Genomic DNA, 14,258 nt, shown 5'->3' with positions numbered 1-14,258 from the left:
TATGACCCAGCAATTCCACCTCAGGGTATGTATCAAAAAAAAAAAAACAGAAACACTAATTCAAAAAGATACATGCACCCCTATGTTCATAATAGCATTATTTATAATTACCAAGGTATAGAAGCAAATTAAGTCTATCAACAGATGAATGGATAAGGATGTGGTACGTGTACACACACACAGACACACAGACACACAGACACACAGGAATACTACTCAGCCATAAAAAAGAATGAAATTTTGCCATCTGTATCAATGGTTGGACTTGGAGAGCATGATGTTAAGTGAGGGGAGTTCCCGTCGTGTCGCAGTGGTTAACGAATCCGACTAGGAACCATGAGGTTGCGGGTTCGGTCCCTGGCCTTGCTCAGTGGGTTAATGATCCGCGGTTGCCGTGAGCTGTGGTGTAGGTTGCAGACGCGGCTCGGATCCTGCGTTGCTGTGGCTCTGGCGTAGGCCGGAGGCTACAGCTCCAATTCGACCCCTAGCATGGGAACCTCCATATGCCGCGGGAGCAGTCCAAGAAATGGCAAAAAGACAAAAAAAAAAAAAAAAAAAAAAAAGATGTTAAGTGAAATAAGTCAGAGAGGAAGACAGATACTGTATGCTATCACAAACATGTAGAATCTAAAAATATACAAACAAACTAGTAAATAAAACAAAAAGAAGCAAACTCAGATACAGAGAACAAACTATGGATTACCAGTGGGGGAGGGTGGAGGGGCAATATGGAGTCGGAGAGGGGGAGGTACAAACTGCTGGGTCTAAGATAAGCTACAAGAATGCATTGCACAACACAGGGAATATAACCAATATTTTGTAATAACTACAAATGGAGTAGAACCTTTAAAAATGTATAAAAAAATCTGAAAAAGAAAAAAAAAGTTGGCCCTGGGACCATACCTGGGAACTCAGGTTTCGGAAGAGTTCCCACCAGCCTAAATGACCAAAGTAGCTTGCTGTATCTAAACTGTTTGTACATGGAGTTCCCTTCGTGGCTCAGTGGTTAACAAACCTGACTAGGATCCATGAAGATGTAGGTTAGATTCCTAGCCTCACTTAGTGGGTTAAGGATCTGGTGTTGACGTGAGCTGTGGTGTAGGTCACAGACAAGGCTCAGATCTGGCATTGCTGTGGCTGTGGTGTAGACTGGCAGCTATAGTTCCAATTCGAACCCTAGCCTGGGAACTTCCATAATGCTCTGAGTGTGACCCAAAAAAGCAAAATAAACAAACAAACAGAAAACACTGAACTGTTTGTACACACAGTGTGTGCTGAACAACTGTTTTCCTTCTGGGACTTTTTTTAAAATATGCTTTATTTACTTATTTATTTGGTTTTTAGAGCCACACTATCGGCATATGGAAGTTCCCAGGCTAGGGGTTGAATTGGAGCTACAGCTGCCAGCCTACACCACAGCTACAGCAACTTGGGATCCGAGCCACATCTGCAACCTACACCACAGCTCACGGCAACAGTGGATCCCAGACCCACTGAGCAAAGCCAGGGATCAAACCCACATCCTCATGGATACTAGTTGGGTTATTTCTGCTGTGCCACAAAGGGAACCGCATTCTGGGACTTTTGAATTCTACTATGTGCCAGACAGAAGGTGTCTATATGACCAGCCTCCAAGAAAAACGCTGGGTGCTGAAATTCGTTTACCAAGTTTCCCTGGTAGACAGCTTTTTATGTATCTCATCACAACTTGCTGCCGGGGAATTAAGCACATCTTGTGTGACTACCGGGAGAGGACTCTTGTAGCTAATTTTCCCCTAGACTTGGACCAATGCGCCTCTTCGCTTTGCCACTTTTGCTTTATACCTTTTCACTATAATAAATCTCAGCTGTTAGTACAACTTTATGCTGAATCCTGTGAGTCCAGCAAATAATCGAACTTGGGGGTACTCCTGGGGTCCTCCAACAAAGGCTCTCAGAGTCCTAGTTTGAGTTCTGCCTCTGCCACTACTAACAACGTGAGACTGTAGAAAAAAAGACTTAGTATGTCTGAGGTTATTTCTCGGTCATTAAAATGAAAGGAGAGGGGCTGGAATGTAGAACTAATAGATAAGGTTCCCTGTAGATTCAAGACTCCTTCAATTATGGGATTATAGCTAACCATAGATCAGAAATCAAATACTTAAGAAAATATAAGCCTAAAAATAGAAATACCTACATATAAACAATTTCCTACCTGATACAAATCAACATTAACCCTGGAAATAAGGTGTACTCAACCAATACAATTCAGTCACAAGCCCAAAGTATTAGAGTTGCATTTTTTTGGTTTTGGGGTTTTTTTTTTTTTTGCCTTTTTTAGGGCTGCACCAGCAGCATATGGAGGTTCCCAGGCTAGGAGTCAAATCTGAGCTGCAGCTGCCGGTCTACACCACAGCCACAGCAACCTAGGATCTGAGCCACATCTGCGACCTACACCACAGCTCACGGCAATGCAAGATCCTTAACCCACTGAACAAGGCCAGAGACAGAATCTGTTTCCCCATGGATGCTAGTCAGATTCGTTAACCACGGAGCCTCCAATGGGAACTCCTGCATTTTTTTTATATTAGACTTTCATGGCAGATTTGTTCTAAAAAGGAAAATGATCATAAGTAACTAAACATGACACCCTAAAATTCTAATGCTACTTTATTAGCTACAATTAAGCCCTAGATGCAGTAAAGATGTCAAACAGCCCAGCCATGCCAATTATAAAATTTCAAAGGGAGCTGCTGGAGTTCCCATCTTGGCTCAGCGGTTAACGAACCCGACTAGGAACCATGAGGCCACGAGTTAGATCCCTGGCTTCACTCAGTGGGTTAAGGATCCAGCATTGCCGTGAGCTGTGGTGTAGGTTGCAGACAGGTCTCAGATCCCACGTTTCTGTGGCTACAGTGTAAGCTGATGGCTACAGTTCCGACTGGACCCCTAGCCTGGGAACCTCCATATGCCAAGCATGCGGCCCTAAAAAGCAAAAAATAAAAAATAAAAATAAAAATACATGAATAAAAGGGAGCTGCTGTTTGAGGCCAGATAACTAAAAGATAGAGGAAAAGTTGATCCTCCTAACCCCCGCCCTGCGATGATCTCAACTACCTGAATTACAAATAATTGAGGTATTTATTTGCTCTAAGACTTGAGGGACAATATTACAAGTCAATTACTATTATGTAAAATAACACACTTTCTTTTAAATAAATACCTTTTACATTTTTCCGTGATTTAGAGGACTTCTCCTTTGAACTCTGATTTTTAACAGACTTTTGCTTTCTTTTCTCTTCTTCAGCAAGCACTTTCTGAAGCAAATGAGCAAAAAAATCGAAGTCAAAAGGGCGCTTTTCCTCTGTTTAAAAAAAAGAAAAAAAACTTCAAAATTTTATTTCAAAAAAAGGAAAAGAATGTTCAAGTTTTTTGTTCTTAATTATAGCATCAGAAGCAAATGAGCTTATCAGCAGGAGAATGGATAAGAAACTCTCATCTCTATAGTACAGTCACACAACAGAACACTGCTGAGCAATAAAAAAGAACAAACCACATTAGTTTAAAAAAAAAAAAGAGAGAGAGAGAGAAAGAAAGGAACTATTGGTACAAGTGATAATACAGAGGAATCACAAGAACAAGCTGAGTGAAGGAAGCCATACACCAAAGAGTATAACAGTATGATTAAGACATTCTGGGAGAAGCTAATCTATGATGATTCAAATGAAAATAATGGTTGCCTGGGTCAGGATTAGCAGTGGAGACTGACTAGAAAGAGAAATAAGTGGTCTTTTTAGAGTGGTGAGAATGTTCCCTGTCTTGTTTTGTGTGGTTGCTACAAAGGTGTATTCTCTGTCACAATTCAAACTATAAATTACACTGTGCATAAATTATAAATATATTTTTTAAAAGGCTAGGATAACTAAGTCCTCAAAAGCCCATCTACCACTTTATGTCCTCACTTTACTCCAACTCTTTCACTGTTAACTCTACTCTTCCTAATATGAGCAAAGAGGGAAGTAAAGGAATATTGATCAGGACCACTCTCAGTAAATACTCATCAACAGCATTATATCAGAAAGAGTAACCTGTGAACAAACCAGAATGAACCTACGCCAGGAGTCAAATCCTTGCCTCAGCTCTATGTTTCCAAATACACTGAATGTGGAGAGAATGGTGCTATATATACATAGGCGCCAATATGTTGTGATTATAAGATGACAACAAAACAGCCTCAGAAAAAAAGGTATATACCAAAACAAAAATAAATTAGCTCCTTGAAACAAAGTCCAAACATGAGATTCTTGAAAGCCCTGTTTTATTGTGGACCCAGCTTTTATCTGTTCTGCTCTTCCACAAGAATAATTCTGAAAAACACAGCACTAAAATAATTCCTAGTTTCTCAGAAGAATTCAAAACATAAGTTCTAAAACACACCACTTGGGCTTTTTAAAAAAAACAATTTCCAGGAGTTCCCATCGTGGCACAGTGGTTAACGAATCCGACTAGGAACCATGAGGCTTCAGGTTCGATCCCTAGCCTTGCTCAGTGGGTTAAGGATCCGGCACTGCTGTGGCTGTGGTGTAGGCCGGCGGCTACAGCTCTGATTAGACCCCTAGCCTGGGAACCTCCATATGCCGCAGAAAGAGGCCCTAGAAAAGACAAAAAAAAAAAAAAAAAAAAATCCACTATAAAGCACAAAACAGTGAATTTTAAGGGTTCTACTATCATGGTTGTAATGGTGGCTCTGAACCCCCTGAAGATGATTTAGAGATTTACGGATTCTTTTCTGATTATAATGTGTTAAATATAATGAAGTTTTAGGAGCATTTCTCTAAAATGGAGAGGATGGAGGACAACATCCAAGATCTTCCAGGAGCCATTGCTGGATGCAGTTTTCCTGAGGACTCAATACCACATTGATAAGGTGAAGGGGCCACACATCTACTTTTGTGTCTACTCATAAAATAAATGTACATGCTACACAATCTAAGCGCCTCTCTTTAGAATTCTTTTCTAAGTTTAGCACTATAGCAATGTACATGGAATACAATTATTCATCATGAAATGTTGGTAATAATCTTCCAAACAAAGAACAAGGAACTACTTTAAACAGTACATTTAATTCGTTCTTTCCTTACAGATCCCTTGATCTGGACTTAAAAAGAAACAATTTTTTGTCTGTTTGTTTTTTGGGTCAGCCTTGATGGCATGCAGAAGTTCTGGAGCCAGAGATCAAACCTGAGCCACGGCAGTGACAATGCTGGATACTTAACCTGCTGAGCCACCAGGGATCTCACTAATTTTAGTACGGCTATGAGTTAAAAGTTGAAACGAAGACACCATTTCAAGTCAGGTGTAAATTCAAATGTCATCCCTTCAGACAGAACTTTGCTGAATACCCAATCTAAACATCCATCCAACTTCCTCTTTTTCCACCATCTTAGAAATTAATTACTATCTGAAAATTACCCTGCTTACCAATTATATGCCTCCCCTTCCCAATCAGACTTAAGGCTCTAAAAGCAGAATTTTCTAACTACACTGTTCAGTATATCCTCAATGACTAGAAGAGTGCTAGTTTGTATTATTGTTGTTGTTGTTCATTTTTGGGTTTTTTTTTTCTTTTTTTTTTGCTTGTTAGAGCCACACCATCAGCACATGGAGGTTCCCAGGTTAGAGGTCAGACTGGAACTACAGCCGCCGGTCTACACCAGAGCCAAAACAATGTAGGATCCGAGCTGCATCTGTGACCTACACCACAGCTCACAGCAATGCTGGATCGTTAACCCACTGAGCAAGGCCAGGAATCAAACCTGCAACCTCATGGTTCCTAGTTGGATTCGTTTCTGTTGCAGCACAATGGGAACTCCTGTATTATTGACTGAAAGACAGACTACCACGGTAAGGAATCTTCTCAATATAATATCTTCCAGAAACAACTTCTTCAATACCGTTCTCTTAAAACAAAAAGCACTTAGAAATGTTATCTTCAGTCCCTCCAATTCTCTGCTTCTTGATGTTTTAACTATTTCTCTGCCTATAGATCTGTATCAACAACTATCAGACCTGAAATGCTAAAGAGAAAAATCTCCAGTCCTACACTTCCTATGACAATGTAGAGATTAAAACAAATCCAAAACACACTGGAACCAAAGACAAAAAACACTGGCCTCCAAATGATACCTTGTAAACGAGGTCTTAGTACTTACGGAATGCTTTGTCTATTCTCCATCCATTTGTTTTCTCTTCACGTTTAAATTTATTCTGTTAATAAAACAAAACAAAAAAAAAACTCTATGGAATTTTCTCCCATTAAATAAGTGAAGATTATGTTTTAAAAAAAAAAGCATCAAAATAAAATTCCCCAATAAATAATATGTCTTTGCTAATAGGCGATAGACTTAAACTTATAGCTTTTCTTTTTCTTGTCTTTTTTTGGCCACACCTGCGCCAAAGCTGTAACCAGAGCCACATCAGTGATAACACTGCATCCTTAACCTGTTGAGCCAGTAGGGAACTCCAAAACCTTTAGCTTTTAAAAAATGCAGATGAAACGAAGAACCACATGCTGTGGGCAGGGCCAAATAAATACATAAGTAAATAAAGATGAAGGATTTGTACTGAGATCCATGTTCCTCCTCATGATCAATAGCATGAATTGGCAATGGAGCTGGATTTACAGAAGACAGAAAGAAATAGTCAACCAGCATGGAAACAGATCAAACTGAAATCAATTAGCCTAACCAGTATTAACTCTATAAAAAACTAGTATATTTATATCAAGTTAAAACTCTTATATTATATTCTAATTTTTTTTTTTTTTGCTCTTTTCTAAGGCCGCTTCCTGCGGCATACGGAGGTTCCTAGGCTAGGGGTCTAACCAGAGCTGTAGCCGCCCACCTACACCAGAGCCACAGCAACTCGGGATCCAAGCCGCATCTGTGACCCACACCACAGCTCACAGCAATGCCTATCCTTAACCCACTGAGCAAGCCCAGGGATCGAACCCACAACCTCATGGTTCCTAGTTGGATTTGTTAAGCACTGAGCCACAACGGGAACTCCCATTCTAATACATTTTTAATGACATGGAGGGGAGAATGTAAAGAAACGCCTAAGCAAAATTTTGAAGCAGGCCATGTTTATCTTTAGAACCTTCTTTACATTAAGGAATATTACCTAATGCTTTCCTAAAAGAACCCATTACCAATTTCACTCCAGACTACCTCCTTCAAGATGGAGATGGTTAAGGCTCAATTCATGTCACTTTTCAATTTTTTTTTTTTTTTAAATGGCTGCACCTACACCATGAATTGGAGCTGCATCTGAGGCCTATGGCCACAGCCACCATAACACAAAACTCCAGCCGCATCTTCAACCTATGCCCACAGTGTGTGGCAATGCCAGATCCTTAACCCACTAAGCAAGGCCAGGGATGAAACCCACGTCCTCATGGATACTAGTTGTGTTCTTAACCCACTGAGTCACAATGGGAAGTCCAACTCAACGCATCTTATGGTCATTACAAAGTCCAAGGGTATACGTATACACACAGATAGCCTGGGAGAAGGAATGATCAGCCAGTCTCTCCCTTCTACAAATCAGTGGTCTAAAAGCTTTTGCTAGACATACAAAAATCAAACAATTTATTTAAGAAAAAGAGAGAGAAAAATCACACAAAATAAAGAACCGCTTCGGAGTTCCCGTCGTACGGCCCTAAAAAGACAAAAAATAAAAAAAAGAACCGCTTCATGGCCCTCTTCTTCCCTCTAAAAAAAACTACCTACTAACCTTTTTTTTTTTTGTCTTTTTAGGGCTCCACCCACAGCATATAGAGGTTCCCAGGCTAGGGGTTGAATCATAGCTGTAGGTGCCTCCCTACACCACAGCCACAGTAATGCCAGATTCAAGCTGCATCTGTGACCACAGCTCACAGTAACGCTGTATCCTTAACCCATTGAGTGAGGCCATGGATCAAACCTGCATCCTCATGGATGCTAGTCAGATTCATTTCTGCTGAGCCACAACAGGAACTCCCTAACCTGACTCGTTTTTTTGTTTTTTTGTCTCTGCCTTTTTTCTAGAGCTGCACACTCGGCATTTGGAGGTTCCCAGGCTAGGGGTCTAATCAGAGCTATAGCAGCTGACCTACGCCACAGCCACAGTCATAGCACCAAGGGATCCAAGCCGCATCTGGGTCCTACACCACAGCTCACAGCAACGCTGGATCCTTAACCCGCTGAGCAAGGCCAGGGATCGAACCCGAAACCTCATGGTTCCTAGTCGGATTCATTAACCACTGAGTCACGAAGAGATCTCCTACCTAACCTCTTATAGCAATCATTTTCTTGCATTTCCTTAGTGTTTATCACCTAAGGGTACATCCTGAAATTCTATACTTTAGCCTTGGCTATTTTTTTTAAAACTTCATATGACTAACATCTTTCAATATACAGATTATCCCTCTTTTCTTTTCTTTTTTTTTTTTCTTTCTTTTTTTTTTTTTTTTTGTCCTTTTTAGGGTTGTACCCACGGCATATTGAGGTTCCCAGGCTTGGGGTCTAATCGGAGCTGTAGCTGCCGGCCTACACCAGAGCCACAGCAACACGGGATCTGAGGCGCGTCTTCGACCTACACCACAGCTCACAACACCACCAGATCCTTAACCCACTGAGCAAGGCCAGGGATCGAACCTGCAACCTGATGGTTCCTACTCAGATTCGTTTCCACTGTGCCACAATGGGAACTCCCTCTTTTTCTATTCTTTATTTTTCTTTATAAAACTGATTTCCAAGTAATATAGAAGTTTTCAAAGATGATCATCTTTCTCCCTTAAAAGATCATATTCGTTAAACATTTCCAGGGTGGTTAACAAAAGTCACTTCCATAGACAATAAAAGTCACATAAAAAGTGACAGGCTACAGTCACTAAATTAAACTACCTGAGAAAAACACCAACAGGATTTAGATATTACTCAGTCTAAAACACTGCAATATCATATTTTACCTAATTGGGAATATAATTCAGAACAATTTAAAACATTTGTAAAGAATGTATTGGAGTTCCCATCGTGGCTCAGCAGAAATAAATCTGACTAGTATCCATGAGGACGCAGGTTCAATCCCTGGCCTTGCTCAGTGAGTTAAGAATCCAGCTGTAAGCTGTGGTATAGGTCACAGATGTGGCTCGGATCTGGCACTGCTGTGGCTGAGGCATAGGCCAGTGACTATAGCTCCAACTCGACCCCTAGCCTGGGAACCTCCATATGCTACAGGTGCAGCCCTAAAAAGACAAGAAAAAAAAAGGAATTATTGATATTTGCCACTGAATTTGTAGACAGGAACCACTGTGGACCAAATTCTATGAACACAAAATAAATCCCATAACTTCCACCTCTGGCCCTAAGTAACAGGTAATGGGCTTGTTCTACACAACCAACCCATCATAAATAACTTTAATGCTGAATAAAAAAATGCATCCACTATTTTCAAGCACTGGACAGGATAATAGGCAAAGAAAGACTACAAACACCATAATCCTGGAGAGATGGGAAACACAAAAGATGTACAAACATTCACCCTGGCTCTCTGCCTGGGCTAAATTTCCTAACTAATGAAAGAGATAAAGGCCAAACAGAGCACAGAGATCCCACTTGGCCGAGGAAGAAGAGGATCTTTAGGGTCAGGGTTCTACAGAGAAGAGAGCTATTTAAAGACAAGTCTTGGGAGTTCCCATCATGGCTCAGTGGAAACAAATCTGACTGGTATCCAGGAGGACGCAAGTTCAATCCCTGGCCTCACTTAGTGGGCTAAGGATCTGGCGTGGCTGTGGCTGTGGTGTAGGCTGGCAGCTGCAGCTCGATTCAACCCCTAGCTTGGGAACCCCCATATGCTGCAGGTGCAGTGGCAAAAAGACAAGAAACCAAAAAAAGAAAGAAAAAAAAAGAGGAGTGTTACAAGCCTGGAAGAAGTATCCCATAGGCTGTTGGTCTACATCTGGGCTGTGTATACCCAGAGCATGAGGTCTTATGGACAACAGCTACCACAGGGATGGGAGCACAAAGATACTAGAAGTCACATAACATAGTGAGATGATAGGGTTCTTTCCAGAATGGAAAGATTTGTTAACACCCAGACATTCACCTGAGATACCAGAACAACCACCACTTCGACAAAAGAATCACATCCCAGAGCAGCCTTTCTCAATTGAGGTTCTAGCATAAGAATTAACCCTAATGCCCTAAGGCATTTACTAATGTAATGAATTACCTTCTTTGCTATGCACACAGAATGGAATAACCATCCTTAGAGAAGTCAGACGATAGTAACTCTATTTTTTGCTTCAGATGAGAAACCTAGAATAAAGACCAAAAAAAGAAAGAAAAAGAACCTAGGGAGTTCCGGTTGTGGCGCAGTGGTTAACGAATCCGACTAGGAACCATGAGGTGGCGGGTTCGGTCCCTGCCCTTGCTCAGTGGGTTAACGATCCGGCGTTGCCGTGAGCTGTGGTGTAGGTTGCAGACGCAGCTCGGATCCTGCGTTGCTGTGGCTCTGGCATAGGCCGGTGGCTACAGCTCCAATTCAACCCCTAGCCTGGAAACCTCCATATGCCGCGGGAGCGGCCCAAGAAATAGCAACAACAACAACAACAACAACAAAAAAAAAAAGAAAAAGAACCTAAAACCAAGCCTTGACAGGAACAAAGTTGACAATATATTATCTTCCTTCTAGAACTAAACTCAACACTTTTGGAGTTCCTGATGTGACTCAGCAGTTAGTGAACTCGACTGGCATCCATGAGGACGCAGGTTCAATCCCAGGCCCTGCTCAGTGGATTAAGGATCCGGCATTGCCAAGAGGTCGCAGACATGGCTTGGATCCCACATTGCTGTGGCATAGGCCAGCGGCTGCAGCTCCAATTTGACCCCTAGCCTGGGAACCTCCATGTGTTGCAGATGCAGCCCTAAAAAGATAAAAGACCAAAAAAAAAAAATTTAAATAAATAAATAAACTCAAAGCTCTTTAAAAAGAAAATAAAAACAAACATAATCTAGACACTGTAACACATCATTCACAGTGTCAACTTTGTATGCAATTAATAAAAAAAAAAACAAAAAAACCCACAAGACACAAGATAGGAATACGTGATGCACAGGCAAGGAAATAAAAAGAAAGTCAAAAGAAACAGATCCCAATATGACCCAGATGTTGAAATTAGCAGACAAGAAAGTCAAAGCACCTCTTATAAGTCTGTTCAAGGATTTAAAGGAAAATATGGAATGAACAGATACAGAAATCTAACTAGAGGAATGGAAACGAAGAAAACCAATTGGAAATTACAGAAATGAAAAACATAGTATCAGAAATTAAACATTCAGGAGTTCCCGTCATGGCGCAGTGGTTAACAAATCCGACTAGGAACCATGAGGTTGCAGGTTCGATCCCTGCCCTTGCTCAGTGGGTTAACGATCCGGCGTTGCCGTGAGCTGTGGTGTAGATTGCAGACACGGCTCGGATCCTGCGTTGCTGTGGCTCTGGCATAGGCTGGTGGCCACAGCTCTGATTAGACCCCTGGCCTGGGAATCTCCATATGCCGCGGGAGCGGCCAAAGAAATACCAAAAAAAAGACAAAAAAAAAAAAAAAGAAATTAAACATTCACTGAATGGGCTTAACAGCAGATTGAAGATAGCAGAAGACAGGGTCAGAGAACATTCAAACATGGTAACAGAAACTAACCAATCTGAGATGAAGAAAATACACTGGGGGAAAAAAATGGGCACAGCTTTAGTAGTCTGTAGTATAATGTCATGTAGACTAAAACATGTAAGTGGAGTACCAGAAGTAGAGAACAAAGAAGAAAAAAATTTTTAAATGAACAACCCTTAGGCAAATCATAAACATACTGCTGAACACCCAAATTAAAGAAAAATATCTCAAAAACAATCAGAGGAAAACTCATCACGTACAGGGGAAGAGCAACATTAGTGATGACAGACTTTTCATCAGAAACACTGGAGGCCAATGGACAGTGGAATGACATTTTAAAAGCACTAAAAGGAAAAACTATCAAACCAGACTTGTACATCTAGCAAAAATGAGGCTGAGGAGTTAGTTCCCTGGGGGCTTAGCCGGATAAGGGTACTATTGTGTTGTCACTACAATGGATTTGACCCCTAGCCCCAGAATTTCTGTGTTTTGTGGGCAGAGCCAAAAAAAAAAAGAAAAAGAGGCTGAAAAAAAGACTGTCAGATAAATGAAAGCAGAGAATTTCCAACAGCAGATAACTTGTTTCATTCCTACAAAAAGGAATGAAAAGCATCAAAAATGGTAAACATGCAGCTAAATATTAAAGACTACAGTTGACTCTTGAACAATATGAGTTTGAACTGCATACATCCACTTACATGCAGGTTTTCTTTCAACAGTAAATACTACAGTACTACATAGTCCAATGTTGGCTCAATCCAGGGATGCAAAACTGTAGATATAGAGGAACTACAGATACAAAAGGCCAGCAATAAATTATATGATGGGAGTTGCCATTGTGGCTCAGTGGAAACGAACTTGACTAGTATCCAGGAGGACACAGGTTCAATCCCTGGCCTCACTCAGTGGGTTAAGGATCTGGCATTGCCGTGAGCTATGGAGTAGGTCACAGGCACAGCTTGGATCTGGCACTGCTGTGGCTGTGGCACAGGCCAACAGCTACAGCTCTGATTCAACCCCTAGCCTGGGAACCTCCATATGCTGTGGGTGTAGCCCTAAAAAAAAAGACCAAAAAAAAAAAAGTTATACTCTGATTTTTGACTGCAAGGAGGATTGGCACTCTTAACCCCTGCATTATTCAAGGGTCAGTTGTAGTTTCTCTTTTCTACTCAATTTCCTTTAAAGACAAAAGACTCATTAAGCTAAAATAAGTTTATTGTTCAGTGTGATTCATAGCAGAAGTAAAATAGATAATAGAGTGCAGGATGGAAGGTAAATGGAATTATTCCTTTAGGAAGTTAAAACATTTAGAGTAAAAAGGTACAATACAAATAAAACACAATACTAAAAAAAATCTGATTAACCCTAAATAAGGCAGGAAGAGTAAAAAAACAGACAGAATGAATGGGAAATAGAGAAATGGTAGACTTAAATCCATCCGTATCAATTAACACATTAAACATAAGTTATTAATAGAAATGTAAAACAATTCATTTTATTTTTATCATTCCCTCATTTCTTGGAGGAGTGCAATAATAGAATTAAAAGGTAGATGGAGTTCCCACTGTGGCTCAGCAGAAACGAATCTGACTAGCATCCATGAGGACGCAAGTTTGATCCCTGGCCTGGCTCAGTGGGTTAAGGATCCAGTGTTGCTGTGGGCTGTGGTGTAGGTTGCACACGCAGCTCGGACCCCACGGTGCTGTGGCTGTGGCATAGGCCAGCAGCTACAGCTCTGATTCAAGCCCTACCTAGCCTGGGAACCTTCATATGTCATGGGTATAGCCGTAAAAAGACAAAAAAAAGGTAGAGTGTCAGATTGGATAAAAAAAAGTATGACCCAAATGCCAATGAAAGCCACAATTCAATATTACCTCACACTTGTTAGAATAGCTATTACCAAAAAGTTAAGAAATAACAAGTGATGGCAAGGATGTAGAGAAAAGGGAACCCAACTACACTGTTGGTGGGAATGTAAACTGGCAGAGCCACTGTGGAAAAATACGGAGGTTTCTCAAAGAGTTAAAAACTAAATTATGATCCAGAAATTCCACTTCTGGGTATTTATCCAAAGAAAACAAAAGCACTATCTCAAAAAGATATCTGCACCCCCATGTTTGCTGCAGCATTATTCACAGCAGCCAAGACACAGAAACAACCTAAATGGCCACTAAGGGAAAAATAGGTGAGCAGGATGGAGTACTATTTAGCCATAAAGGGAATCCTGCCATTTGCAACATCATGGATGGACCTTGAAACCATTACTCCAAGTGAAATAAATCAGAGAAAGGCAAATACTGTATGATCCCATTTATACGCAGAATTTTAAAAAAATCATAATTACAAAGAAAAGATTAGTGGTAAACAGGGGTGGGAAGCTGGGAGAAATGAGTAAAGGTGGTCAAGGTACAAACTTCCGGCTATAAGATAAGTAAGTCCTGGGGATGTAGTGTATAGCATGTTGACAATACTTAACAATACCGGATTTCCCTCTGTGGCTCAGCGGAAACGAACCTGACTAGTATCCATCAGGACTCAGGTTCAAGCCGTGGCCTCACTCAGTGGGTTA

The 14,258-nt window shown here is 40.9% G+C and overlaps 1 protein-coding gene across 4 annotated transcripts in view; it reads right to left on the bottom strand.

Moving 5' to 3' along the window:
- BDP1 (B double prime 1, subunit of RNA polymerase III transcription initiation factor IIIB) overlaps positions 1-14,258 on the bottom strand; it is a 108,302-nt gene that overhangs the window by 74,157 nt on the left and 19,887 nt on the right. For all 4 annotated transcript variants that reach the window (XM_005672526.4, XM_085002421.1, XM_005672527.4 and 1 more), the window contains exons 8-9: positions 6,192-6,246; positions 3,203-3,343 (exon numbers count right to left, since the gene is read on the bottom strand). In XM_005672526.4, the coding sequence (XP_005672583.3) occupies positions 3,203-3,343; positions 6,192-6,246 (196 nt within the window). The remainder of the gene's footprint in view (positions 1-3,202; positions 3,344-6,191; positions 6,247-14,258) is intronic.

This window comes from Sus scrofa, chromosome 16, assembly GCF_054392235.1.
Source record: "Sus scrofa isolate SSC_HxYL_T2T_F1_AM1 chromosome 16, Sscrofa_HxYL_maternal_Yorkshire_Landrace_v2.0, whole genome shotgun sequence".
NCBI classification, from domain to species: Eukaryota; Metazoa; Chordata; class Mammalia; order Artiodactyla; family Suidae; genus Sus; species Sus scrofa.
This window is presented reverse-complemented; position numbering and strand designations above follow the sequence as displayed.